The following is a 27,001-nucleotide window of genomic DNA, read 5'->3' on the forward strand; positions in this document are numbered from 1 at the left end:
TCTTCGCTTTGAGAAAGGCCCCGAAGCAAAGCATAGCATAGAAGCAAAGCATAGGGGTCTATCAACGTTAGTAAAGCAACTTCGGTAAAAAAGAACAATAAACAGCAGGAAAGTTGTGGAGAGCAAACAGCTGCGCGTCATGGCTAGCCTTCAAAGAAGATGGAACAGGGAAGCAACGCAGATATATATAATAAAAATAAAAGCAAGAACGGGAGGACTCTGACAGTTGGAGCATCATGGTCTGAGAATTCCCCTAAGACTCAGGCAGCCACAATCTCAGGCATAGTTCGTATAAGTTTGGCGGAAGTCCACCGAAGAAGGAGAGAGTTCCGTCGTAAACCTCATCATTGTCGTGAACTCAGAGAGACAGCTACAAGTAAAAGCTGTCGGATTGCTTGGAAGTGAGTCTGAGAATGATTTCTTCTGATCGGGGATAGAAGCCCGAAACTGGCAAAAATGAAGGTATGGCTGTGCTGGCTGAGACAACATTGAGTTGGCCGTAGTGTCTAGGGGTCGGAATGGTTCATATTTTAAGCCTTGAACGGGCAGTGCTGGTCTTGAAATCTCAGTGTTTGACTTAAAATTTTCCTTATCCGCTTAGCTATCAGGGGCTGTCGGTGTGCTCGATTTGGAGGCCTAGGTCATAACTAACCGTTCTTTGACTCTTTAGACACTTTTGAGAAGCTGAAATGATTGCATTGCTCGCCGTGTGAGCCTGCAAAGATTTCTGGCGATATGATGAAAGTTGTGATCTCCTTGCATACGATAACTTGGAGCAGTTTCTTGTCATTGCAACCACTCGAATTGTATAAATCTTCTGTCGGTATACCTAGTGGCGCGGGCAGAGACATATTATTATTTTATTATTTTGGGCAGCCTCATCATACTATACGTCGGTATACACCTCCTTCAGGTCAATGTTCCGGCTGAAACGCTGTCTGGTTGAAAGGGCTGAGGGTCATTTACACGCACGCAGCAGTAAAAACACAATCGCTATTGTCGCTATTGTTTCATTTTTATAGAAGGCAAGACCCAAATGCTCGTGAAATATATTCCAAAATAACTGCAGCTATACAATAAATTAAGAGACTGCTGCTTCTTCGAAGTAATTCACTTCTGCACATACCCAGGTCCTAGCACAAATTCAGTACTTGTAAGTAATGAAGTGTGCTTTTTTCAATTCTTTATAATCCCCTGCGATGTCATGCAAGTGGGCCTATAGGAGACTCCTAAAAGGATAGGTGTATGAGTTACAACATCCACAATTGCGAAAGTCGAATACTGCCACACAAGGACGAGTAATGGGCCAGTGATCTATGAAGGTGCAACAACAACCATTTGTTTTCGAATATTTCGGGGATTTCGGTCGCGAACCTGTTCTGTAAGGTGACACCGCAGTAACGAATTCACCGTTGTCATTCAAGACGAACAGTTAGATGCCAAAAGAGGGGGCATTTTTTAAAATATCCATATGTTATGGAAGCACAGATAATTCACCTCCATCAATGTAACCTTTACGTTGTGCTCCTGTAGCCGCTTTAATCACCTGCAGTTTTTTTTTTACTTATTCACAGACCACACCGCATTCACTAGGACCGTCTTTATGCAGCCACAAGTAAGAAGATTTCATGTCCTATGGGTAGCGTACCCTGGAGTGAAGGGCCCGGGTTCGAATCCTTACCTGGATTCGAATCCCACCCCAACCGATGTTGACACAGTTTTCTTTCCAGCTTACTTTTCTTAGATTGCAGGAACCTCTCTGAAACTTTTAGCGCCAAAAGAAACTTCGTGTCATCTATTTCTGAATTTTGTTAACTCTCGGCATCAGGATTTTTTGCTCACGGCCATCAATGCCAGCGTCGACGGCGACAACACCCGATTTCCTGCGATACGGGAAGCACCAGATTCTACCAAGCATGCGCAATGCCAGCGTCGACGGCGACAACACCCGATTTCCTGCGATACGGGAAGCACCAGATTCTACCAAGCATGCGCAGTTTGTTCTGGTGACAGGCGTGAACGATAGGTGACAACGGTTGTCATCACATACATAAGCTGCAACTTTTCAGGCACAGGTGCTGGCTCAGCAGCCGCTCGCTCGCTCACTCTCACTCACTCACTCACTCACTCACTCACTCACTCACTCACTCACTCACTCACTCACTCACTCACTCACTCACTCACTCACTCACTCACTCACTCACTCACTCACTCACTCACTCACTCACTCACTCACTCACTCTAAAATAAAAAAAAAATCATAAATAAAAGCTTGGCTGCTTAGGAAAAACGCTGCTAGATTGAGTATACACTAAGAAAATTTTCTGAAACTACAGAAAGTTATGAAAACAGCGGAATGGGTGGTCATTCAAGCGGCAACTCTAGCACATATGCCGCTGAACGTTAGCGCTATTATGATGAATTTATTTCGCCATGGTAGCGCGTTGTTTTGGCATCTGCATCCAAAAATGCCAGCTCTGCTTCACGTGTTCCGCATGTCCAGTGAAAATCAGAGCGCGTTCTCAGGCTCTACCGAGTGAGGGCGATACGCGACAGGGGCATCTGTGTTTGCCTGGATAGCCGGCCTCGCCTGTGTACAACTACTGCATCGCCGGCTGGGCTGCCGTTCCAAGTGAATGTGGTATTCTCAATTCAGAAGCTGCCCGTGCCTTGCGTACGAAGCTGTCTGTGCAATACCGGGCCCGCAAACGGATAAGCGCGCACTGTGCCTTGCTAGGACATGTCAACGAGTCACAGAATATTCGCATCACGTATATGGGTGACGGTACTCTTCAAGTGGCACGGAGAATGGCGGGGGGCAGGGCTGCATTTTTGTCGTTCATCACATTTTTGGCCTTGCTGCTTGCCACTTTGAGCTTAAAGTTATGACTTATTTTCTGTCAAAGTCTGTAAAGGTATGTGTTTTTTATTTGCGAAAAAAAAAATGTTTTAGCTCGTCGAGCGTCACTTCCTGGTTCCTCTTCTTCTCAGCTCACTCGTGTCTAAATTTTCTGTGAGCACATTATTAACAATGATCCCCTCGATGATGGTCGCGGCTGGCCCGGATAGGGCTAATGATGTCAGTAGCAGAAACCTCCGTCTGCAATGGGCGCTATAGGGCTGCTCCTGTTGACTTTCACGATGATATTTTACCCAAGATGTTCGCGAAAGCAAGCATGATAATGTTGTGCAGCTCCTGAATATAGCCTCGCACGAGCAAGCAAACAGATCATTGATGTTCCACTTGCTCGGCGATGGTTTTGGAGAGAACCGGGCCTTAAACGAAACAAGGAGGATATGAGGCCTTTGCTCCGACAGCTTTTCAAATAACTCAAGTACTTGTGCAAATAGTGGCCTTGAGTAGTTTAGAACTTTCATCTGGCCTTCTTTCTGTCGGTTGCAGGAGTGATTAGGCAGCGATTTGGAGCGTGCGATAAATATTAGTGTCGCCTCGCTTTAATTACCTATTATCAATAGAACAGCATAATCACATTTTATGGCTGAGTGCAGCATTGAAACGATATGAACTTCTTTGCTGAACATACGTACTGGCACGTAACTTACTAAGCGACGTCTCTATATAAGCCGCGTTTTTGTGCCTCGTGACCAAAGCGGGCCTGCAGCATGACCGCAATAAACACAGGTGAAGCTTCATTCAAAATTCGGAGAATGAGGTCTACTATTAACCGCCGCTCCCCTCGTTTTTCTGTAGTTCGCATGAGCCACTCTCGCTTAATTTAGGTGGAAGCTAGACTGAAGGCAATAATGGGAACTACATTTTGGCTTAATTTGGCTCTTAAGCCGAATTACCGGATTTTTAGAGGAAAAGATCCCATATTCATGGAAGAATTTCTTTTCAGAACATCACGGTCTAGTACGCTGAAGACGGCAGCTAGCGAAGAGTGATCCATGGCAAACTACGCAAGGCCTAGGGCTCGTCGTTTCACCCTCTTTTCTTTTTCTTTTAATTACAGTTCAAGGATGCTTGAGAGCGATTCCGTCTTCGCACGTTGTACGCGATAAACGTGCATTTGTGCGGCGTATTATCTCTTCAGAGTAGGCCTTGAGTTAGCGCTTTCAACAGTCAGCTGTGCGTCAGGAGATGACCATCACGCGACGGCAAACCGGATGCGCCCTCCGTCATTTTTTTTTTTCCTGCGAACGTGGGAAGCTCTCACAATTTAACTATTACTTCCCCTTCAAAACCTCCGCGCGTCTCTTTCTCGAGCCGGGCTAGCGAGGCGTCATTTTCAAACCGGTGCCAGGACGGCCGAGACCGAATCGCGGCCTGGGCCTTCACCGCTATCACATTCGTTCGACCGGGGATTACGAGCGCCAGCCGCGAGAGTGCAAGACGACCATGGACGAGTCCACGCGCACTCGCAATGCGTCACATTCCAGTGCCGATAGCGCCGAGGAGGCGTCCGGCGCTAGTTCCCGCGCGCAGCATCACGTCAACGCAGCGACGGCCACCGAGGGAGGGAAGAGGAGGGGGTAGACGAAGAGGAGCGCAGTCCCTGGGGTGGGCCCAGTAGGGCGCCGATCAAGCGCTTGGACCAGGGCCAAGGCGGCCGCGATTCCGCCTCGGCCGGCTCTCCCTTTGCGCACAATAAATGACGCTCGGCTCGGGCGGCAGAAGAAGTTTTCTCGCCGAGCCACCGGAAGGAACAAAAATGAACACGCCCCGTACATATCTGTACCTATATATATTTCCACGCACATTTGTATATCTTTACACAGAATCCGCTGCTTGGCGCGCGTTGCAAGGGTGAAAGGAAAACGAAAGAAGCTATGAGGATAAGCGGGGTGTAATATACAACCATCTATCTGTATACGTTCAAAAGAGCGCGCCGTGGTGAAGGGTGGTGCTTGGAACATTGTATGCATTTGGTGCTTTCGGCGGGAGGGCGGTCCTGCGACCGCGGCTGTTTGCGTAATTGAGTTTAGTGGTTGTAAACCGCCGGCCAGAACGAAGGGCGATGAGCCGCAAAAAGAGCCGTAAGCGACCTCGGTTCGATTCTGGGGTCCCGGCCGCAAAGTGGCTGTCGAACGACGCACACGCGCTCACGCACCACCCTATCGCTGTGAGCAGAGAGGATGGAAACAAAAAGTTTGGAAGGGAAGACAAATATTCAAAAATAGCAAAATGTGACAAGAAGGCAGTGCCGAGTAGTTCACCGTATGGAAGCTTTTGTTAGGAAAAGTGATTTATGCGTTCTTGTAAACAGCAAGTTGTCGTTGTGCGACAGTCATTGTATGGTGGCTGCCATTGTATCGCTGAAATGGCGGAAAAGGATGATCGCTAAGACCTGAAACGATGTGATTAAAGGCGTTGAATAGCGGAGTGCCTTAACTGTGAAAGCTAGCTTTTATTTTCAGGAAAAGCTCACACGGTGACGCGTATATGCGCTTGGTCTACAGATTCTAGTTATTGCCTATATACAATGCAAAAATTGTCTAGAAAATGCAGAAATTTTCATACTTTGATGATTTTTTTAGTGTTGGTGATTAATTTATTTATTGATCAGCCACATCGCCATGTAAGCCCAACACAAGATCAGCTGATCATGCTTCAACATATGAACCATGATTATCTGATTTTCGAAAGAGTCCGCGGAAGTTCGACAGCAAAACTGGCAACAGTGAACCTATACATTTATGCTGCTGTCAAAGGTTCTGAGTGGTTGCTTCGCGTCCAGGAAGAGCAGCCACGTCATTGATGTCGCGCTTGGGAAAGGCAGCCCATTTACCGAAACGTTTGCTAACAGAGTGAGGTTTCCTCCCACCCCTATCTCAGCTTCTTCTGACCTAGTTAAACGAGTAAAGCGTGTTACTGAAGAGGAGCATATGAAATAGGAGATACTTTGTTGAAACGAAATGACGATTATTTTGTGCGAAGTGTCTAAGCTAATTCTTAATAAATTTCATCCTATGGCGAAAAGTTCTACTCTATCTAAGCAAAAACAGATTCAAGAACTTTGAATTTTACAGCATTTTTGGATTATAGGCCTTATAGTTAAAATGCAAGGATTTGCCATTTATACCGGAATGATGCTGTCCTCCTCCTATCGCTTTGTTATTTTGGCTTGCTCGATATCCCCGGCTGAAATTCTCACGTTATTGGCTACACGGTATCGGTACACGGCATTGGTATGCGATATCAGTACACGGTAACACTGTTTTAAAGCTCTTTGATGTCTATGCAGCCACAGATGCGTGCGCACATTGCCTTTGAAACGAAATGATGGTGGTCAGACGCCAAGTGAGATGGGTCTGCATATCGTTGGGCGAGCGAGATAGAGAAGAACGAGAAATAAAAAAAATATATGAATTTAGCTTACAAGGCGTATGACGTTAGGCTCATGAGCTATTTATTCATTGAGTCTAGCGGCCTGAGCGGAGGAAGACAACCCGAGCACGTCGACATGAGTGTATTTCGTTCTTTTTTGTACGCTCAGTGGGACCTCGTGTGCAACAGGAGAGTTCTGGCGACCCTCAGCATGTTCCTCTTCGGGGCCGGTCTCCTCGCGGGCCACTTCCTCTCCGTCCTCGTGTCCCAGAGGTAATGTCTCCGTCCAGCGCCACACTCAATTTTTTTCTCGTGTTACCGCCGAACGTGTCCTGGTGTCGAGGAACGCAGGCTTCAGAGAGGCACTGAGCAAAAATTTCAGCTGCAGTGGTGGAAACGGGAGCTCGTCATTGCAAAAGCGAAGGGGACTATTTCGAAGTCGAGGCTTAGAAGTGACGTCTTGCTTCGGAACAGCGACGACGCCAGCAACTGAATGAGACACCACCGCAGCTGAGCTTAAATGCTCCCCTAATAAGGATGGCACGAAAGCTTAGAATCGTGGGAACTCCATTTCTTCACAGACTCAATAGCCGCAGTCAAACTGACGATGTCTGTAGATACGGACGTCGTCAATCATAGCGGAAAAATTTGGTCCCATGGTGACCTGCTGCAATTGTATACTGCTATGTGCCGTGTATAATAGAGACCTTTAGTTTTTGCGCTACCGCTGACCGCTGACCGCCACCGTCTACCGCTACCAAGCGAGCGTTAGTGCACATGCGCAGATCATAATGCCGACGAGAGATGACGCCACGTTCCCGTCAAATTCCGAAGGATTCGGCATAGCAGTGACCGATCAGAGCGCGCGCGGCTGACGGTGCGTTATAATGGAAACATACTGATAGATATTGTAGTAATAAGCCCTCAATTCGCGTTAGAAAACGTAGAGTATCCTCACGTTGAATACTAAGAGAGAAATGTAGTAAATTAGCAGGTTTTTGCCACGCACTTTTCTGAAGGAACATTCCTAGATGTGTATGTGCGTTGAGAGAGATGATGGAATGGAGTTAGTGGTGCGTCTTTAATATCACCCGTAATGAAAATTCCTGAGCGTCATTCATCGTGGAGTATCCAATGACCGTCTCATTTAAGGACTTGGCCACAAATATCGGCACGAAATGCAAGAACGAACTCACATTCAGCATCGTAATACAGAACTCCGATTATCATTGCGACATTATATTGCCGTCATCATCTCAGCAAAGCAGCAAAAAGCTGAAATTGAAGATGTAAACAAGGATTTTATTATTTACTGTTCTTTAGGGTACCGGTTATAGTTCACAACGGCATACGTTTACAGATATTACAGTCTCAAAACTGAACTCTCGGCTATGAAAGACAGTGGATGACTCGAGACTAAGTTTTACCATCTGGGGGTCTTTAACAATCACTGACATTGTACAGATGGCAAGATATGCTTTTATTTCCAAAAACTGCACTATGGATAATGATGAGGTACGCTGAAGTTAGGGGCGCCAGACCAATTTAGACCACCTCAATTTCACACACTGCGGGTTGTCAGAAAGTGGTTGTCATATTGCATGTGGCACCGTTTGAAAAGCGGTCGCCGCGTTCAAGGTACTGAGTCTGCGACATCGCGTTAACAGCTGAACGCATTAGACGTTATGGAACCGTTCTGAAGATGCACTGGTTTTGTATGTATTCGCTCACCCGTCTGCCTTTATTTTCAATGCATTAGCATTAGAATTCCCATGGTAAAGAGAGGCCGACGTTCTGCGTAGTGTTGTGTATACGGAAGAGCCACCTGCCGAAAAATGATTAAGGTTGGCAATGACTAGCAATAGCTAATAATTACTTAGGGAAACAAACTGGCTAAGACTAACTCAGCAGACATGAAAATGACTAAGGAAGGCTCAGATAAGAGCAAATAAAAGTTGCTAAGGAAATTTGTGCGATGACATTAAAGACACAACATAAAAAAATAGGAGAAAAGTACCGGAGAAGCAGTTAACAGCAAGGAGAAGACTTAATGCTAACGCATTATCGTCGCTTATTGATGATTATGCGCCTCCGTAATTTTTGTCTCTTTCAAGTTTGAACTCCGTTTCGTGCTGTCAGTCAACCGGCGATTGCGTCTGAAAACATGGCAGCAGAAATTTAGCCCAGCTGCGCTAGCATTCGCATGTGATTTGCTCGCTCACGGGGTATCCTACGCTTGCGTTTGGAACTCGCATTTATTTCTCCCTAATTCAACCGACTTGGTGCGCTGCGCTCGTTAGCAGAGCTACAGGCAGCATAGCCGTTTCATAGTAGGCTTGAGAGGAATGCTTTAACAGAGTTACAACAAACTTGCTTGACGTACTGCAGGTGGGGCCAGCGGGTCTCCTTCACGACCTTCCTGTTCGTACAGTGCCTGTTCGGCATGCTGGCAGCGTTGTCGTCCAAGTTTGTCATGTTCCTGCTGTTTCGAACCCTGGTTGCTGTTGGAACGGCGGGGACGTGGACTTCGCTTTCCATACTCGGTGAGCGTGCGTGTTCTGCGGGAAGGAAGCCTTTCATCTGCACTATTATATAACTTAAGTCAGCAGAGCACTGAAAAAGGGTAGAGGAAGGGGGGGAAGGGGGGGGGGGGGGAGTCTCAGTTAACAGGTCGAGCCAACGTGTTGACAAGTGGACTTGTCTTCGTGCCCAGAAGAAGACAAGTCCACTTGTCGAAATGTTGGCTCTTTCTGCGAACTGAGGCTTCCCCCGCTCTACCGCCATCTTCTTCCTGTCGTTAGATTTAAGTCAGCAAATAATTACGCCCACAGTCCGAACGACAATACCTAATTCCACCGCCAATAGACACCCTTGCTAAAGGGCTATGAATGGTTTTGAACGTGGCTGTCCGATGTGTGCATTGTGTTGAGCAAACGTTACTGAGAGGGCTTGCAGCGTGCAAGCACCGTGATCCTAATTAATGTTAATGATTTTTATTCAAGAAGGCGTCCTCTGTGGCCCGTTTACTTGCAGGCGGTGAATTTATAGCTCATTAGGTCACAAGGAAATGCAGTCGAAGCTAACAGAGGATCAGATTGAGGGATAGATATTGGAACTCCTACGAGACACGATGGCGGCGCCTGGCAGGTGTCAACTGTGTGTGACTTGAGGAATGGCGAGCGGCGAGCTGGTAATGATAACCCTTCCAACATTTCTTTTTTTACAAAGAAACAACAACAAAAAACAAAGCTCAGTTTGCCGTCACATTACCGGGCTGTTTGATTCTTTGCTTATTTCTTTATTCCTCCTCATCGTTGTTCATCTCTGTTCCTTCCCTTCCTTTCTAGGCAAACAAAAATTTGGTAGGCACTTTAGCTCAGCTGTTAATACTATGATGCGACAACGTTAATGCCTCCCATCTGCGGCTCCCCTTGCCGATACTGGGTCGTGTACATCAAATAAAATCAAATTGAAGAGTATTTATCTTCTTTTGGTACACTAGTCTTCATGTCCAGTTCAACCTAAGTGCATGGTGCTTTTTGGTTGTCCAGGCAGCACAGTGAATTACCAGATGTGTACAAAAATTCACAAAAGAAAGGATAAAATCCATTAGCGCCTATTTACGAGTGCACATTCTACAAAACGGTGGACAAATTGAACGATGTGGAATGCGTGTTAGGGGAAAAGTCACGGATAATAATAGTTTGGAATGAGCCGTACGAAAACCCAGTGAGAGAATATGCTTGTGAAGGTAACGAAAAGCGCGGTCAAACAAAGCACGTTCATCTTAATAGATGCTATCAGTGGTTGACCTGCAAAGATGAACACCATTTTCTTATTGCTCTTGCAATTTTTTGTCTCATTTTATTGCTGTGAAACTCGTCGCCAATATCATTAATTATCTGTGGCACATAATATTCCTTCTCCATTTTTTCGCAATTTGTAAAGTATCGCGGCTTGATGTATTTTTCGACCATCCTCCAAGCATCGTTTTCATTGGCGGGTACCTTACAGGCATTTGTAAACCAAAACTGTGTGATTACAGCGTAATAAAATTGTTCCTACATTTCTAGTATGCCAATCTTATTATATTGTTCCAGCAATTGTTAACCTGCTACAACTAACTGCCATATGTTATCCCGTGTCATTTAAGTTACGTGATATGTAGCTTCCTTTTCGTAATGCGAACAAAAGCACAAAATGTAATACCGTAGGTCAGGGAGTCATACACACACATGGCCCGCGGGTCACATGCGGCCCGCGTAGGTGATGTAGCCCGTGGACTCCAAAAGTTTCAGCTTCTGTTCCGAAAGTACGTGCCAGACTAATTTTCCAACAAAATTAAACAAAAATGCATCGCACTCGAGCGGTATGCATTCTTTCTAAAAATGAAGTCAGCTGCATTGAAGATCAGCAGGGCGCCTGACAACCCACCTTCTCTTCTCTCCTTCTTCTCCAAGTATACATTTTTTTATTTTGAGGATAAGTGACTGGTACCTATTAACCACTGTACCTCTTAAGTAGCTCTCCCCGAGCCATTCTGTAATTGGCGACTATCCGGCGTTTAGATAGAAGATACAAGAGACCACGCGCCATTTCGCTTTTCCACGAAAAATGCTGGAGCGAGGTCCTAGAATGAGACGTTTCGGTTGATATTTTAGTTTTAATTTTCATATTGCTTTATTTTTACTTTCTTTACATTTATTTATTCTTTTCCGGCTGCTGGCCGGTGAGAAACGAAGTTTTTTTGCAATGTGGCCCGTATAGCAATTTGAGTTTGAGACCCCTGCCGTAGGTTAAAATTCCTTCAGCGTACGCCTTGTATACGACTGGTCTTAAGCACGTCGTCGTTTCGCCCCTCAAGTTGCACACATGTCGCTTTTCTACAATCTGCACTGATCTCTACAATCACTAATTGCTGAATATTTAACTATATTGTTTCACACACACTCGTTACCGTTGGGTTGTACCATATTATGTGAAAGGCTACCTGACATAGATAATAAGGCCGGTTTTAATTAAGCGGCACGAACATGCCTGCGTGCCTATAGGTGGCGTGTCTGACTTAGGATAAAAGGGTGCAGGGTTCGATTCCCATCTCAAAGGAGCCGCCCGAGTTGGCAGCTCTTGTCAGCTCATGTGATCTCCTGGCTTCACACAGCCCACCGATCAATGAGTGCTGAGGGACAAGCCCGTGAGTTTTCTCTCACAATGGCGAAAAGCTGATTCCGGATCTTCTGGAGCACGGGGTCATTGAAACTATCCCGTTAAAACTTGAAGCTGAACGAAGGCAGTCAACGGCTCGGGAAAAAGACTGTAGTTGAGAACACAGGTACACACAGGTACACACAGGTACACACATGGAAGCACTGGAGGGTGGTACCCTTCTCGTCGACTATAAACGCCCCCTGCGGTGGTAGCGAGGTGCACAGGTATTCTTCTTCGCAGCGCATGAAAGAGAACTCAAAGAAAAAGGAACTTGCATAGCGAATAGCAGTGTTCACCGAGCTTAGTGGTATATCCGCTACTGCTTCAGAGGAAGATAAGGGGAACGGTGAGCAACGCTTGGAACGTGGGGGCTGCAACCATGAAGGTGGCGCCCACTGCCGTACTTTTGAGGAGCGGCGCTTGCGTGCTGCGCGCAGTGGGAGACCTGGCGGGCAGCAGGCATCGCGCAGGAGCCTTGGTGTGTTTGCGGCTGGCGCACGGCCTTGGCCTGCTGCTCTTGGGCCTGGTGTCGCTGGCCGTCCGCGGATGGGGACACCTGGCAGCGGCCACCTCGGTGCCTTTCGTTGCCTTCCTCGTCTACTGGAGGTGAGGCCCCAGCACGTCTTCGTTACTTGTGTTCGCTAGGCGAACCCGATGTGCGCGGGTCGCGTGTGCGGAAAGGGCGTGACACAAATAAGCGTGGTAACAGAGCTTTTTTTCTATTCACAATTAACGGCGGTGTCCCTTCTATGATAGGGTGGCTGCCTGAACCGAGATAAAGCGGTGGGCTCCGTCGGGAGGAGTCTGTAGGTATAGTTCGGCACGCTTCTGAACATTAAAGAGGGGTGGGGCATTAACATTTGCTCTTGACAGCACATGCGAATTGTGGTGTATTTCCAAGGACGTTTGACTGTAAATAAAAAAATTGTCTCAGCTTATTCGTTAAATCACGCGCCTTGAATGTTTTGGAGAAGTTGGCTTAACATATATTGGATAACAGCACCACACTGATGGCATTAGGGGCTGGTATTGCGAGATGGGAGCTTGTGTAACTCTTCGTTGAGGGCGCTAAAGGGCATGCGTCCGACTGAGTGGTCGTGTGTACGCGTGTATATGCATAATACAAACGATGCTTTCTTGGAACTAATAATTAAATCAAATAAACAATGTATAGCTTCCCAGCCCAAATGCTGTAAATGCAGTTAATGCTAGTATATGTTTTCTTTTCGTGGTTTATATTTATATGTCTCTATTAGTATTAATGTATATTGTGACATACATATTTACCACAAACTAGTTCCTAACCTCAGGCGGCGGCCCAGACTTACAGCCGTCTGTGCTCGAAAAAATGCAGTACCCGAAAACCTTTACCATTCTGCCAATACGAAAAGTCTCTCTGCCACACTTCACTGCATCAACATTGCAATAGAGCACTGCCCCGGAAATGCTACAATGGATCGGCGCCACTTTGCTACGTAAAGTTCTATGAGTGAGATTGATCGTTATTTCACGTCTTTGCGACTAAGCACTCTACTTTGGAGTAAAAAAATACAGGGGCCAATAATGAACAAAACAAAATATAGAGACGGCCAAAGACTTCGAACAACGGCGCGGCATGATATAATGGTCAAGTTGGTCGTTCCTCCAGGCGGCGTGCTTTGCGTTGATTCATCAGAGAAAGGCTAGGCTCCAGAAACTGCGATTGTAGGTTGTGATTCAACCACAAATACCTGAAATTCCGAGAATATTTCATCGGCGGGGGGGGGGGGGGGGGGGGGGGCAGTCGTCTTTCACAGCTTCCGTTCGTTTTCCTCCATTGTAGGATTCTTCCAAACTCCCCGAAGTGGCTCCTTGCGCACGGAAAAATTGGCCAAGTGGAGCAGCTGTTGGTCGCCATCGCTCACTCGAACGGAAAACACGTTGATATCCTTTACGCCGAGAAGGTGGGACGTTGATTTGCTTTGCGGACATTTACTGCGTGCTTTGCACAGTATGCGTTAAATTTCTCTTTTAAAGCCTAGCGCCAATTTGTTAAAGAATGGAATGCTCTATTCTTTCCCTTTCTTCTTAAACGGTCAAGGGAGTGAGTGGAATACAAAATAAACTTCCTCCCCTGCGACTTTGCACACAGAGCAAACAACAATAGTACCATAGTCAATGCAAAGCGCCTGCCTCTGAAGAGCAAATAGTTCATGTAATAAATCCTATATTAGCATGTGTGCTAACAGCCTACTGACTACTTCCGGAATGCCCAGAAGAAAATGCAGCTATTGTGCACGCCATTTGACAAAAGCGACGAAACAACATATGCAAATAACACACGTTGGGGAGAACTAGAATATATATAACGCATAAAGCAGTAACCACAGCAGTATTGAGACAAAAGCAGAATAGACCGAATTGCATGCCTGAAATTTAATAAAAGCTCGTCTATACTTTCGTACATGCAGTAAAAGGCAAATGAATTACGATAAAGACATAGCGCAAGGAAATATTACGTTTTTTTCGATTGTTTATTCCTCGCACACTTGCCGAAAAATAAATACGAAACACACGGATCGCCAAGCAAATTTTGCATTTTTTGTTCCGCTCTTGCCATTCTACCGAGCGACTCGTATTTGCAGTAAGTAGAGGACGCACTAGGGTCATATTCTTCCGTCTGGTTATACTCGTCTCAGACAGAAGCAGCGAGGAGTACAGAGCTGCACAGAGATATGATGGGACCAGCGTTAAAAAGACGAAAACGGAAGAAGATGCAGTAGACGGAACCACGGTGTATTAACCACTGTCCAGGCAGGCAGATGTTTGACTGATCGGTTATGTGAGCATGCTGCAGAAAATGTAGATGTTCTGTTTCAACTTTCGACAAGATATAGGAACCAGGAAACTGTAAAAATTGAGGAAATAGATATACTGGCAGCGCTCCACTAGGCTGCAACGAAATGATTTGCGCGTAATACACAGTTTTTCGCTGGCGAACAGAGCATTAAAAGCCCTAGAAAATTGTACGCGCGTATGGGGATGAGAGAAGAAAAAAAATGTGCGTACATGTTTGATGCCTGAAGGTTGACCATGGTATAGGTAATCTGATGCGCATGTGTTGTTTGGCCACGGGTTCTTCACATCTCAATAAAGCATTACCTGTTAGTTCAGGGTTGCCCTGTGTACTTCTCTTCTTGTTTCCCTCTTTTGCCGCTAATCGCATGATGTTTGATTCGCAGCAACCAGCCCGCGTGCTGCTGTATTCAAAGCTCAGGTGTAGTGACAATTTAAATATCAGTGGTACACTGTCTGTTTCAGTGATGTGGACAAATAATGAATTATGTCTTTCTTCTTGATAGCAGGTTTTAATATCCTAACATGAGCATGGCGAGAGGGGTGTGTGGGAAGGGTCTGGTGTAACCGAAAAAGCATTCCGGAAACCTGCTTAATTGAGTGCAGTTTGAGTAAAGAGTAAAAAAAAAAAAAAGAAAAAAAAGAAGTCCTCTGCGAGGAAGAGCAATTAAACATGAAGTAAACTTACTTTCTAGAAAATTTCTTTGTTGACTACCGGGGTTGGTTACCGCTGTCGCCGTGTGATTATGTCCAGGTAGCGATAAATATTTTGGCTTTATGAAAGCGAAATAGAAAGCAGGCACTTCGCGGTGCGTCCGTCAGTTTAAAAGAAGTACAACTTCTGTGTATTGTGAAGAGGAAGAAGTGCACAAGGATTTCCTGTCGCGTCATGCTGCTATTATCGATTGTGCTCGAGCTGAAGTGGGGTTCTCGACTATGCCCGATGCCTTACCAGACGCTGATCAGTCAAATTCCGGTGCTAAAGCCCTCGTCGCCGAAGATATCGACCTTCCTCCCTGCTCTTCAGTGCTTGTTCGTGTCGCTTGTGCATCTCTTAGCGATGACACCGTTCTCTTCACACCAGCCCATACTTTCCTGCGCCGCAAGTGCCTTCCATTGCCCTACGCAGTGCTCGCTATTTCCGCTGGCTTTTCCATGTTATGGGTCTCTAACCCATTTAACTCCCCTACTGCTTTGCGCCATGGCGAATGTCTCGGAAGTATCCAGCCAATCGCATCTCTTCTGATCTCTGAGGAACCTGACGACGCGCCGCACTGTGCCGTGACTGCGCTCAGCCCCCCTTCAATTGCGCCCGCTCCCCCCTCTACAGACTTGTTTCTCCGTTCCATCGATGCCGATCTTCCTCCAGAGCAGCGCACTCAGCTTTTGAACCTACTACATCACTTTCGCTCCTCCTTCGACTCTCATCAAAGTTCTTTGGGTCAAACTTCTACAGTCACTCATCGCATCGACACCGGCACCCACGCACCACTACGACAGCGTCCCTATCGTGTGTCTGCAACCGAACGCCAGGCTATAGAAGAGCAAGTCGACCTAATGATCCAGAATGGCGTGATTCAGCCCTCAAGCAGCCCTTGGGCCTCACCTGTTGTCCTTGTAAAAAAGAAAGATGGTTCTATCCGCTTCTGTGTCGATTATCGCCGCCTTAATAAGATAACGCGAAAGGACGTCTATCCTCTCCCGCGCATCGACGACGCTCTCGATTGTTTGCAAGGCGCCGAACTCTTTTCTTCCCTAGATTTACGTTCCGGGTACTGGCAAGTCCCCTTGGAAGCGGCTGATCGCCCCAAAACTGCCTTTGTAACTCCCGACGGCTTGTACGAATTCACAGTTATGCCGTTTGGCCTTTGTAATGCTCCGGCAACATTTGAGCGGATGATGGACACCATTTTGCGTGGCCTAAAGTGGAAGACATGCCTCTGCTACCTCGATGACATTGTCGTCTTTTCTCGTGACTTTGACACACACCTCTACCGTCTGAAGCACGTTTTGACCTGCCTATCTGATGCCGGACTGCAGCTGAATTTGAAAAAATGTCGTTTTGCCGCCCGCCAGCTCAACATTCTCGGCCACGTTGTTTCCAAAGAAGGTGTATCTCCAGACCCTGCCAAACTTCGTGCCGTAACAGCCTTTCCCAAACCGACTTCCATCAAAGATCTACGTAGCTTCCTCGGGCTGTGCTCTTACTTTCGCCGCTTTATTAAGAATTTTGCTTCCATTGCTGCTCCCTTGACAGAACTTCTGTCCGGCAGTTCCGACCTTTCGTCGTGGTCACCAGCGTGCGACGATGCCTTCAATGCTTTACGACATATCCTCACGGCACCGCCTGTCCTACGTCATTTCGACCCCACAGCGCCTACTGAGGTCCACACAGACGCCAGTGGTATTGGTCTCGGCGCTGTGCTCGCTCAGCGCAAAGCAGGTTATGCTGAATACGTGGTCGCCTATGCTAGCCGTACACTCACGAAGGCTGAATCCAATTACTCTGTCACTGAAAAAGAATGCTTAGCGATTATTTGGGCTCTTACTAAATTCCGCCCTTACCTCTATGGTCGCCCTTTTGACGTAGTGACGGACCACCATGCGCTTTGCTGGCTTTCCTCACTGAAAGACCCGTCCGGCAGACTGGCAAGATGGGCTCTTCGCCTTCAGGAATATGATGTCCGCGTTGTTTACCGCTCTGGCCGCAAACATCACGATGCCGATGCACTTTCCCGCTGCCCCCTTACAGCTGAGGTCGCGAGCCTTTCCCCTTCCGACGACTCCCCGCCATCGCTTCACATCAATGACATGCCGTCAGCGCAGCGGCAAGATCCTTGGATAAACTCTATCCTCGATTTTATCTCCAATCCTACAGCTGCTTCTCCATCGCGTGCTCTCCGCCGCCATGCTTCCCACTTCGCCATTCGTGATAACCTCCTCTACCGCCGCAACTACTGTGCAGATGGCCGCAAGTGGTTGCTAGTTATTCCCCGGCAGCTACGTTCGCAAATTTGTGACTATTTCCACGCTGACCCACAATCCGGTCACGCGGGCGTCTTCAAGACATACACTCGTCTCCGGCTGCGTTACTACTGGCGGGGTATGTACACCTTTGTACTCAAGTACGTTCGCTCATGCCTCACCTGTCAACGTCGCAAGCCATCTCCTCAACGTTCTGCTGGAGAGTTGCTGCCGTTACCCAGCCCACCACGTCCTTTCGACCGCGTCGGCATTGATTTGTACGGGCCGCTTCCCTACACTGCGGCCGGCAACCGCTGGGCTATCGTAGCCGTTGATCATCTGACGAGGTATGCAGAAACCGCCGCACTTCCATCTGCCACAGCGTCAGAAGTAGCTTCCTTCATTTTGCAGCGATTTGTTCTTCGCCATGGCGCACCTCGAGAGCTGCTCAGCGACAGAGGACGCGTTTTCTTGAGTGATGTTGTAAAAGCCTTGCTCACCAAGTGCAACATAATTCATAGAACCACCTCCGCCTATCATCCCCAGACTAATGGCCTCACTGAGCGTTTTAATCGTACCCTTGGCGACATGCTCTCTATGTACATCTCCTCCAACCACTCAAACTGGGACCTCGTCCTTCCGTATGTCACGTACGCATACAATACCGCAACGCAGTCTACTACTGGCTTCTCTCCTTTTTTTCTCCTCTACGGCCGTCACCCCTCTGCAACAATCGACACCATACTCCCGTATCAGCCAGACATATCAGAGTATACACCTGCGTCTCAAGCAGCCCAGCATGCGGAAGACTGTCGACAAATCGCCCGCGCATTCACGGCCAACACCCAGTACCGCCATAAATCCAACCATGACAGCCAACACTCGACACCGCACTTCTCGTCTGGCGCTCTTGTGTGGCTATGGATACCTTCCAATGCCCCTGGACTGTCTTCAAAATTTCTTGCTAAATATCATGGCCCATACCGTGTTCTGGAGCGCACCTCTCCGGTTAATTATGTGGTGGAACCTGTTACGCCGTCCCATGATCTACGCCGGCGCGGACGCGAGATTGTTCACGTCCAGCGCCTCAAACCCTATTACGACCCTGCCGTCTTGCTCACACCGTAAGTCGCCAGGATGTCTCCTCTTCGTCCCGCGGGTAATTGTGAAGAGGAAGAAGTGCACAAGGAACATGCCAGTCAGTGGCATCGTGATCGCTGCGCGTGCTGGATCTGCCTGTGTTCGCTGCCGCTGTGTTCGAAGCTGATCTGCTCAGTCCTGCTGATCAAGTCCTGTTGATCCGCTGAATAAACCCCCCATTCTTACAGTATATTTATCTGTTTCATTTCTGAGCTTGCGCAACTAGCTGCATTCTTTTTGTTGACGACGATCAGCAATCTAAAGAGAAGGAGACCGTTAACACTAGGGTACAAAGACAAGCATGAGGATTGGACTTTCAGTATTTTTTTCGCGTTATTTACTGGCTTGCTGCAAACAAAAACATTTTCTAGCCGGTTCATAAATAGAGCAAAGCAGTAGAGGTGTCTCCACCCTTATCCCAGCACATTTGTTTTCGTTGTGCGGAGACCGGCATAAAGACGTTGTTTTCTCCGCGTTCAATCAGGAAGCGACGCACGCGTAGGGACGGTGATGTTTTTATGTCGGAGCCGCCAAACATGTCGCGATCGCACTGGCCGATCGAGCGTTGTTTTCCCCGGGGCCTTTATATCGAACGCTCGCATTGGTACGCTCTTGTTTCTTCTCCACATGCAGGAAGGAATGATGCACCGGTTGATAATGCCGCGAAATTTGTGCCTGGCTACATCACTTCAGATGCAGCAGCAGTGAGCTTGGTTCAAACAGCGGCGGACACGCGTTGAGTCTCAGAAAGGAAGTCAGGAACGAGACTGCGCATATTTATGGCAGGCAATGCCGGCTGTTCGTGAAAGCGGGTTCTCAATTAGTTAACTATTCAGTAACCTCGGTGATTAGTAGAGATGAAATTTCTGTGCGCTGTGCGTGCTGCCTACTCCGTGCACACTGCGAGAGCGAGTAAACAGATATGTCTGAGCAGCCCACCCATATGACGAAATATATATTCGCGACCGCAGTTCGTATGCGATGTAGGAAGCACTGCAACGTGTTGGGCGCATTTTCTTCTCATTTCTCATCCTGCCCAAGAAATAATTTCTGTACAAACGGCGCTCTGGCTGCCGGATTTCAGCATTGATTTGGCATTCTGTACCACGTCAGATCGCCTTGAACTAGAGTTAAATTACTGTTAAAAAGTTCATTTGTAGCATTTGTCAAAAATATGCAGTCCAAGGTGCTTGATTGAAGCTTCTTGAGCACTGAAGCCCTTCACTGAAGCTTCGGACTTTCCCACTGAAAGCATTCGCAATAATTCCACAGCATGGCTTAGAAGCCGTGTTGTAGAGCTCCCTCATAACCCTGGAAGTCTTCAGGTGTTCCTCTCTCCCCTGAAAGACATAGAATGTTTCCGAAGCAAAAACAGCAAAATTCTATGGGTGCTCTAAAAGCAGACCGCATGGGCTGTACACTTGAGAAACTGCAGTATATTTGAGAAAACCCAAATATATCGCACTTAAAGATTATCGCGTAATAGTTCGATATATCGATGATATTCTCCATAAAATAAAAATAGATATTTTTATCTGTAACATAGCAGCAAGAATGCACCGCACCCGCACTAGTGGTGCTCTTTCAGTCTTATCACGTTCGCAATCTCAAAGTTTCTTGTCGAAAGCCGGTTTCAGGTGGAAATTGCTGGTTTGCTGCGGCAGCTCATAGTAGTAATTTTCGTCGCCTTGTGTGACCTTTCGGGCATTGTCCCATTGCTTCGCCCACAGCTGCGGGCATCCCTGACGCGGATGAGCGGCCGCGGCCGGAGCGCCAGCGTTGCAAGCCTACAGTACTCCGCACAGCTGCCCTGGGCCCAGTCTGCGCGGCGAAGAGCTGTCGTCGTGCTCGTCGTCGGGTAGGCTAGACGCTGAGCTCTGCACACGCTACTCTAGCGCCTGTGCGGGAGTGGCTCTATTCCACGCGACCGTCGATGCGACCGGGCGTGAGACGCGGTGGCCACCGCGCGACGGGCACGGAAATGCAAAGAAAAGAAATTGGCCGGAAGAAGAACGGAGAGTATTGAACGAGAGGACAGCGCTGACTGACAGCTGCGCCTCTGCCGGCGTCGCGCTGTCGCCACCATGGATCTCTGCCAGCTTGTCCAGTTTATTGAAATTTGGTGGGATGTATTGTGATCACTTCTGAGGCTGAAGTTTAGAAGTTCTGAAATCTTGAAAATATGCACTTTTTCATTTCTTTTGTTTGTTTTTATAATGGAATAAAATAACAAAGAGTCTCCAATCGCCGAAAAAAAAGAAATAAACAAGCAACGCAGGAATATTTTCGCTTTCTAGCACGAGAAGCTATTCATTAAAAGATTTTTGGTATACATAAGACGACGCCACTGCTGCGCGGATAAAAATCCTGTTGGTCTGGAATATAAAGCGATTACGGGAAGGAAGAGATTGGAAATCAAAATGCGTCTCTCTCTCTCTTTCTCTCTCTCACACACACACACACACACACACACACACACACACACACACACACACACACACACACACACACACACACACACACACACACACACACACACACACACACACACACACACACACACACACAACACACAAAGTGTCAAAATGTTAAGAATGAAAAAGCAATGTTTTATGATGCTAATTAGAAAAATTTAGACTGCAATTTCTGAATTAATTGAAAAGGCAGAAATAAAACATTTGAAAAAGGCGTTTCAAAGGTGTCAAAATTCTCCAAATGAAAAGCCAAAGCTTGATGATGCTAATTAGGAAATCTGCAGTTTCCAATGGATACATTAATTTCAACTGAAATAATAGGAAAAAATAAAAAAATGCTTTCGAATTTGTCAGACAGCCCGAAATGAAAAGCCAATTTATTTGGTGATGCTATGTATCGGTGTATAAAAATAAAATAAAATAATGAAAATCCAACTAAGTGAGAAACATTTTCTGTATGTGTTAAACCCTATCGCGTCATACCCTTACGGCGGAGCTTAACTATTCCCCTATATATATATATATATATATATTTAATTTTCCTTCACTGAGCGTATGAGGTGTCCATTGAATGATGCAGTTAACTGCACCTGTGCCTGCTCTTTCCTCACAACAGCCCCTTCCCGTTCCCACCGCAGCAACTGTTGAAAATAAGTTTGAATTAAAAGGGCTCCATCCAGTACCATTTAACGCTAAGATGCCGTGCAAAATTTAATCACGTATTTTAATTCGAAAACTTGTAATTAGAAATATGCTCAAAGTCTACAATCGCGTATGTTTATTTCCTTGTTCTCTGCGCTGCAGTGCGCTGCCTGGTTGGAATAAATCTTTGTTGTGTAACAAATTAGTATTCTACTTGGAAGCGAAACGCTACTCTGAATTATTAGTATTCTCGGCACTATATCGTATAGTGCCGAGATCAGCGTTGGGGCGTGAATATTATCGCAGTCGAAAGTGCTTGCCATTCAAGTGCTTTGGGAGGTGGCTGGAGGACGCCATGCGAGCGCGCATTTTCCGCGCGGTACGCAGGCTACTGACGGGCGTGGTGTCACTCTCGCAAGCGTACCTGGCCGTCAGCGTGGCGGGCAACGCGTACCTCCATCTGCTGCTAATGTCCTGTGCCGAGCTGTCGGCCTGTGTGGCGCCACTGGCGCTGTTGGAGCGTGCCGGCTGCGGCCTGGTCGTCTTCTGCGGCTGCCTAGCCGGGGGCGTGGCCTGCGTCGCTCACCTCGTGCTCGCCGGTATGGACGTCTCTGGGCCAAAGCAAAGCCTCCACTCAACAAAACAGAATAAGAAATAATCAGAAGGCTATGAGAGGATCTTAGACTATATTTTAAAATATTTCATCCAAGACAATGTCTTCCGGGTGCCCAAGAACTTCAACAAGGCTTGGAAGTGTTCGGGCTAGTTGCTTAAAAGACAATAGCAATCATTTCGACCAGGTTATGATGTCCTTATATATGTTTTTAATATGGTAATTAAGAATAATAAATGAGCAAACTTGTTTTTTTCACGTTTGATGCGCAATTTTTAATACAGAACTTCAACAACGTTTTTGAGAAATGGACACTTGTGTTGTTTTCTTCCAGGTCTCTTTAACGTGGTTGCTTCCCCTGAGATTAAAAACCCCGCAAGATTTGAAAACAGTTGCCTAACTACGCTCTTTAGCGTTGTGATGCAGCTGAGGAACCAGAGTACAAAAAGCCTCAATCAATTAAACGGCCAAAGGTCGTGGCGCTGGTTCTGTGATGACTGCCGCCATGCCGTTTTTTTTTCTTTTTTTTTCTTTTTTTTTTACGCTGAAGCGATGTGGATGGACTGGAAGAAAGTATCTGCGACATGGCCGCGCTGCTCAGATAGGCTGCCGAAGGGCCCAAAAGTATCATCTTAAAAGAAATATGTGCGTTTACTGAGCTTACTGAAGAGGTACATCTATATTTTGTTCCTCTCTATGTGCAGCCATCCTTGACATGCCAAAATGGTGTCGCAAAAGGTTAGCACAACCCTCTCTCCGCGCCTTGTTCCCCTACAGACAGCTTGAAACTGACGTATTGGAATGAATTTGAGAAAGCTATTTACGAGAGACATTTGCGGGTATCTGCGCCACCCCGTAATAGGTGCCGCAGACAAACAAAATATGCTTAATTTATCGATGGTAGGAGGAAGTTTTCTCCCAGTCTGAATTAAATGTTCACGAAATGTGCGCATTGCGCAAGATGGCATGCACACACGAATGTTATTTTAAGGAAAAATCAAAGCCATAGTATGAAGTTGGATTATGTACTGACGTTGTGTCCCTCCGTTTGATGCTAATGAGCCAAATGTAGATGGAATCAAGCGAGGGGGTGAAAACATGCGCCCACTGGCGAGGGGAAAATGTGTTTTCTTGGCTCCTCGGATTCCGCGCGATATCTGTGGGGTTCTGTCTAATCTTTAAGAAAAATAGTGATAGTCAGTGATGGTTGAAGGCATCGGTGTGGTGTGAAGACTCAGATGCTCCAGCACTCGATGTATACTAAGAAACCCGGTCTTGAAGCCCTGCCTTTATATGGAAGGCGCGCACGAGTTTCCATAGGCATGCGTACAGGCGCGGGATATGACTGAGTAGTGACATCACAACACGCAGCTCGTGACGTCAGTGGGGGATGCGGCGGCGCTGGTGACAGCAGTGACTTTCGTTGTTTAGGCAAAAGCCCTAGCCGTCTGTACTGGATATGCGGCACTTTCCGCATTTTCGAGCATAGTCCCCGATATTCTGTAAAGCTGTGGTGCGGTCGGTTGCGCCATGAGGCTCAAGGGAGAAAATGGCACTTAATTGTTTTCATGAGTTTGTTGTGGTTGGATATAGATGAAAAGGAAGGGCAGCGGCTTGGAGCGCGACAAGTTGACCATTAGGCGACGGATCACCTTCGCGGCTAACGCGCGTTCCACTTCTACACTGCTATATAATTAAACTTGATCAGGTCGTTTGTGGCTCTTAATCCTCGCGGTTGCTCTTTGGTCGCGTGATCAATAACGCAGAGCAAATGCCTGCAGCTCGTGCACGTTTTGTTGTTTATAAGAAGTTTAGTGTCCGTGTGATTCGATATAAATTGTCACGCTGTCAGATCCAATTCTCCTGCTCAACTACCCGAGCATCTGTTCGTACAGAAAAGGAGATAAAAGCAGCAGCTGCAGTTAGCCTGAGTGGTCACACGGAACCGCTAAACGCAATGTTGCGTGAAGTAATATGTTCTTCTCTGCTTTACTGTTGCGAGTTTAAACAAGAGACTCATCGTCGGTCCTAGAATGAGAGTATACGTCGCTAGAATCTTGACAAATTCACGCAGTGTTATTTCATCGGTTATCTGAATTTTCTTATTGAAGGTCATTCAAAACCTGACGAACACACAAAATATCTACGTACCACACACTGATCAAACAGGAAAAGTGTGGTCTATATATATATATATATATATATATATATATATATATATATATATATATATATATATATATATATATATATATATATATATGGAGTTTAAAGTCCCATACTATCAGCTATGAAGGATGTAAAACAAGCAGAATAGATCACGCGCATTTTAATAAAAATTTTCGAGGTATATTAAGATAGCTCAGCAGGATGAGCGTAACTTTCGCTGCAAGCCAGCGAAAAACTTTAAGTTTGCGCTCATGCATCTCATCTGTAAAGCCAAGAGAGCAAAATGAGGGCATTCTGACGAACCTCCATGTATGCATTAACCTATAAATGACATTAATTGAGTAGCACTTCAATCATCTGTTTCATATTGAGGAGAGTAAAACAAGTCAAGTTGACAGCCCACTAGACGAAGTTACAAAGAACTAAAGGATAGAGGTCTTGTTACTCAAAGAAATTGTATGACAGGCTGCCGGCAATTTCCTGCGTTCTCTAGAGGAAAGATTCTGGGTGGACAAGCAGAAATCCCAACAAAAAGATCCTCACATGAAAATGGTGCTTCCGGTCGATAGTTGCGTCGTCCTCCTCCTTGCATGCGGTAGCAATAGGCCCGGAAGTGGAAGAGTGTAGACCCCTAGTATTTCTTATACCTTGCACTTTCTCGTTTTCATTTAATTTGTTCAGTCACTGTGCATTTGCCCACCGTAGCCGCGCTGTTGCTGCCACAGAGAAGGAAGCTGATATAGCACTCTGTCTGGCAATTTCACTTGGGGAATAGGCTGGAAAATTGCACCACTACACTTCAGGAATAAACAAAAACGTTTCTTAGCACAAGTGAAGCCCACGCGAGCCGGTTTCCAAGGCAGCGTCGTTGGGCGCAGTGCAGGCACGCAGCTTGCTTGCTTACACCCCCAAGTCGCTGCCGACCTCAGCGCCGCCTCTTTTTACAAACATGACGCTTATCTATAAGAACTTCATGACGTATCCTACACGCCAAAGGGGGGGGGGGGGGGGGGGCATTTCACTTGCTACCGCATCGGTGGTGGACAACGGCTGTTGCGACGCGCGTATTTCTCCCCCTCTTCTGTTTCTTTCTTCTCTATTTTCTCATCTGTCCACAGGAGGCAGCGGAGGTGGCTCAGCTAAAGAGCCAGTCGCAGGCCAGTGAATTTTCTTTTCCTTCTTCTTACAGTCGCAACAACAACAACACCAAATGAGAGTTGTATGTTAGCGCTTTGCTTACCAAGCTCGAGCTCAGTTTAACGTTTTTTTGCAGATATAGCGTAAACATTGCGACTCATCGCTAAAATACTGGTTTCTTTCTCGGCACTTTGCGCCAGGAGTGAGATCCGATGGATGTGCGGTGGAGTTCGAGAGCGCAGACTTTTGCCCACGCAGGGGGTCCATGCCTGAGCCTGTGCCTGCTGGCAGTAGCAAAGGCGTCTGTGGGCAGCTCGCTGGCCGTGCTGCCAGCCTGGCTGCTGGAGGGCGCACCCTGCTACAGGCACCAACTTCTAGCACAGTTAGGCCAGGCCGCCGAGCTGGCAGCCTTCCCCGTCGTGCCACTCTTTTTGCCCACAGTAAGTACGCGCCTGCATGTGTGCTGTACGCAAGTTGGCGGACGTTTGTCGCATGCTCGCTTACTGTGTCGTCTTGGCGCAGCAAACTACAAGAAAGCACGCATCCAATGCCGTCTTATTGAATCACGGCCACCAACAAGGAAGGTCAGTGATGAGGAACGCCCATTAGGAGGGCGGGTAATGATCCGCGCTGAGATCGATCTATAGAGGGCACTGAACCGTATGTCGGCCTCTGCTCAGTTGATAAATAACTGTGTGCACAGCAGTCGTTCGGCGTAGCGGTATAGATAGCTCAGTGTGGCGGATCAGTAACGAGTACAATTGCGCTACTAATACTGCTTTTTATACTATTAGTACATCGGTTTGGAATCTAAACAAGTATGCATGTAGTTGGCCTTTCTGTGGGAACTTTCATGGCCGTTATTTTTCAGGACAAGGAGTCATGATGAGTGCATTGTTTGGGTTGTTAGCTTATTTGTATTTTCTTTATATGCAGTATACGTCGTTTATTTAATTATGGCTTGATATTTTCTCTAAGCCACATTTCGAAACGATGTTCCGTGCGACTAAAACGGCGGGACATTCTCGAAAGAGGCTCGTCACCAGGAATGATCACGCATGAACGTTGCCAAATGTCAGTGTCCTTGCACCCTGCGCAGGACAGCCCGGAGGTGACGCTGAGCGTGCTCAGCGCGCTTCTGGCATTTAGCTGCGCTCTTTCGGTGTTCGCTTGTGACACGAGACGAGTGCGGGGCCTCTGGTGCTTATGGCGGCCGCATAGCGTGTGGGGAGCCTGGACCTGGGAAAGAAACAGGTAGGCAACCTTCAACCGTGGCGCCCAAAGGCAGGGGGCTGGATACGTATGAATTAGCCTTGCACAGCAGTTAAAGTTAGGCTTTTATATCGTGATTTAAGCGCCAAAGCTTGTTACTTGTCTCATTATTGCCTCCTTGGATTTCGCCCTGAGGCTAAATATTTCGGCTACTGCTAAGGTCGCGAATAATATCAGCTGTCTCTGTGCCTCTCTCTTCATTTTACTGGTACCAGGCCCTTAAACCGCGTTCCCACGTACGATAAACTATACTTCAAT

The 27,001-nt window shown here is 46.9% G+C and overlaps 1 protein-coding gene across 1 annotated transcript in view; it reads left to right on the forward strand.

The window, feature by feature from the left end:
* The window catches only part of LOC146204220 (beta-alanine transporter-like), a 60,549-nt gene that overhangs the window by 23,465 nt on the left and 10,083 nt on the right, over positions 1–27,001 (forward strand). Inside the window, exons 2-9 of the mRNA XM_084586264.1 lie at positions 6,459–6,562; positions 8,678–8,832; positions 11,935–12,103; positions 13,320–13,440; positions 20,167–20,294; positions 21,940–22,151; positions 25,730–25,911; positions 26,571–26,725. Coding sequence (XP_084442390.1) covers positions 6,459–6,562; positions 8,678–8,832; positions 11,935–12,103; positions 13,320–13,440; positions 20,167–20,294; positions 21,940–22,151; positions 25,730–25,911; positions 26,571–26,725 — 1,226 coding nt within the window. The remainder of the gene's footprint in view (positions 1–6,458; positions 6,563–8,677; positions 8,833–11,934; positions 12,104–13,319; positions 13,441–20,166; positions 20,295–21,939; positions 22,152–25,729; positions 25,912–26,570; positions 26,726–27,001) is intronic.

This window comes from Amblyomma maculatum, chromosome 1 (assembly GCF_055883805.1).
Source record: "Amblyomma maculatum isolate TAMU_Amacu chromosome 1, ASM5588380v1, whole genome shotgun sequence".
In the NCBI taxonomy this organism is placed as follows: domain Eukaryota; kingdom Metazoa; phylum Arthropoda; class Arachnida; order Ixodida; family Ixodidae; genus Amblyomma; species Amblyomma maculatum.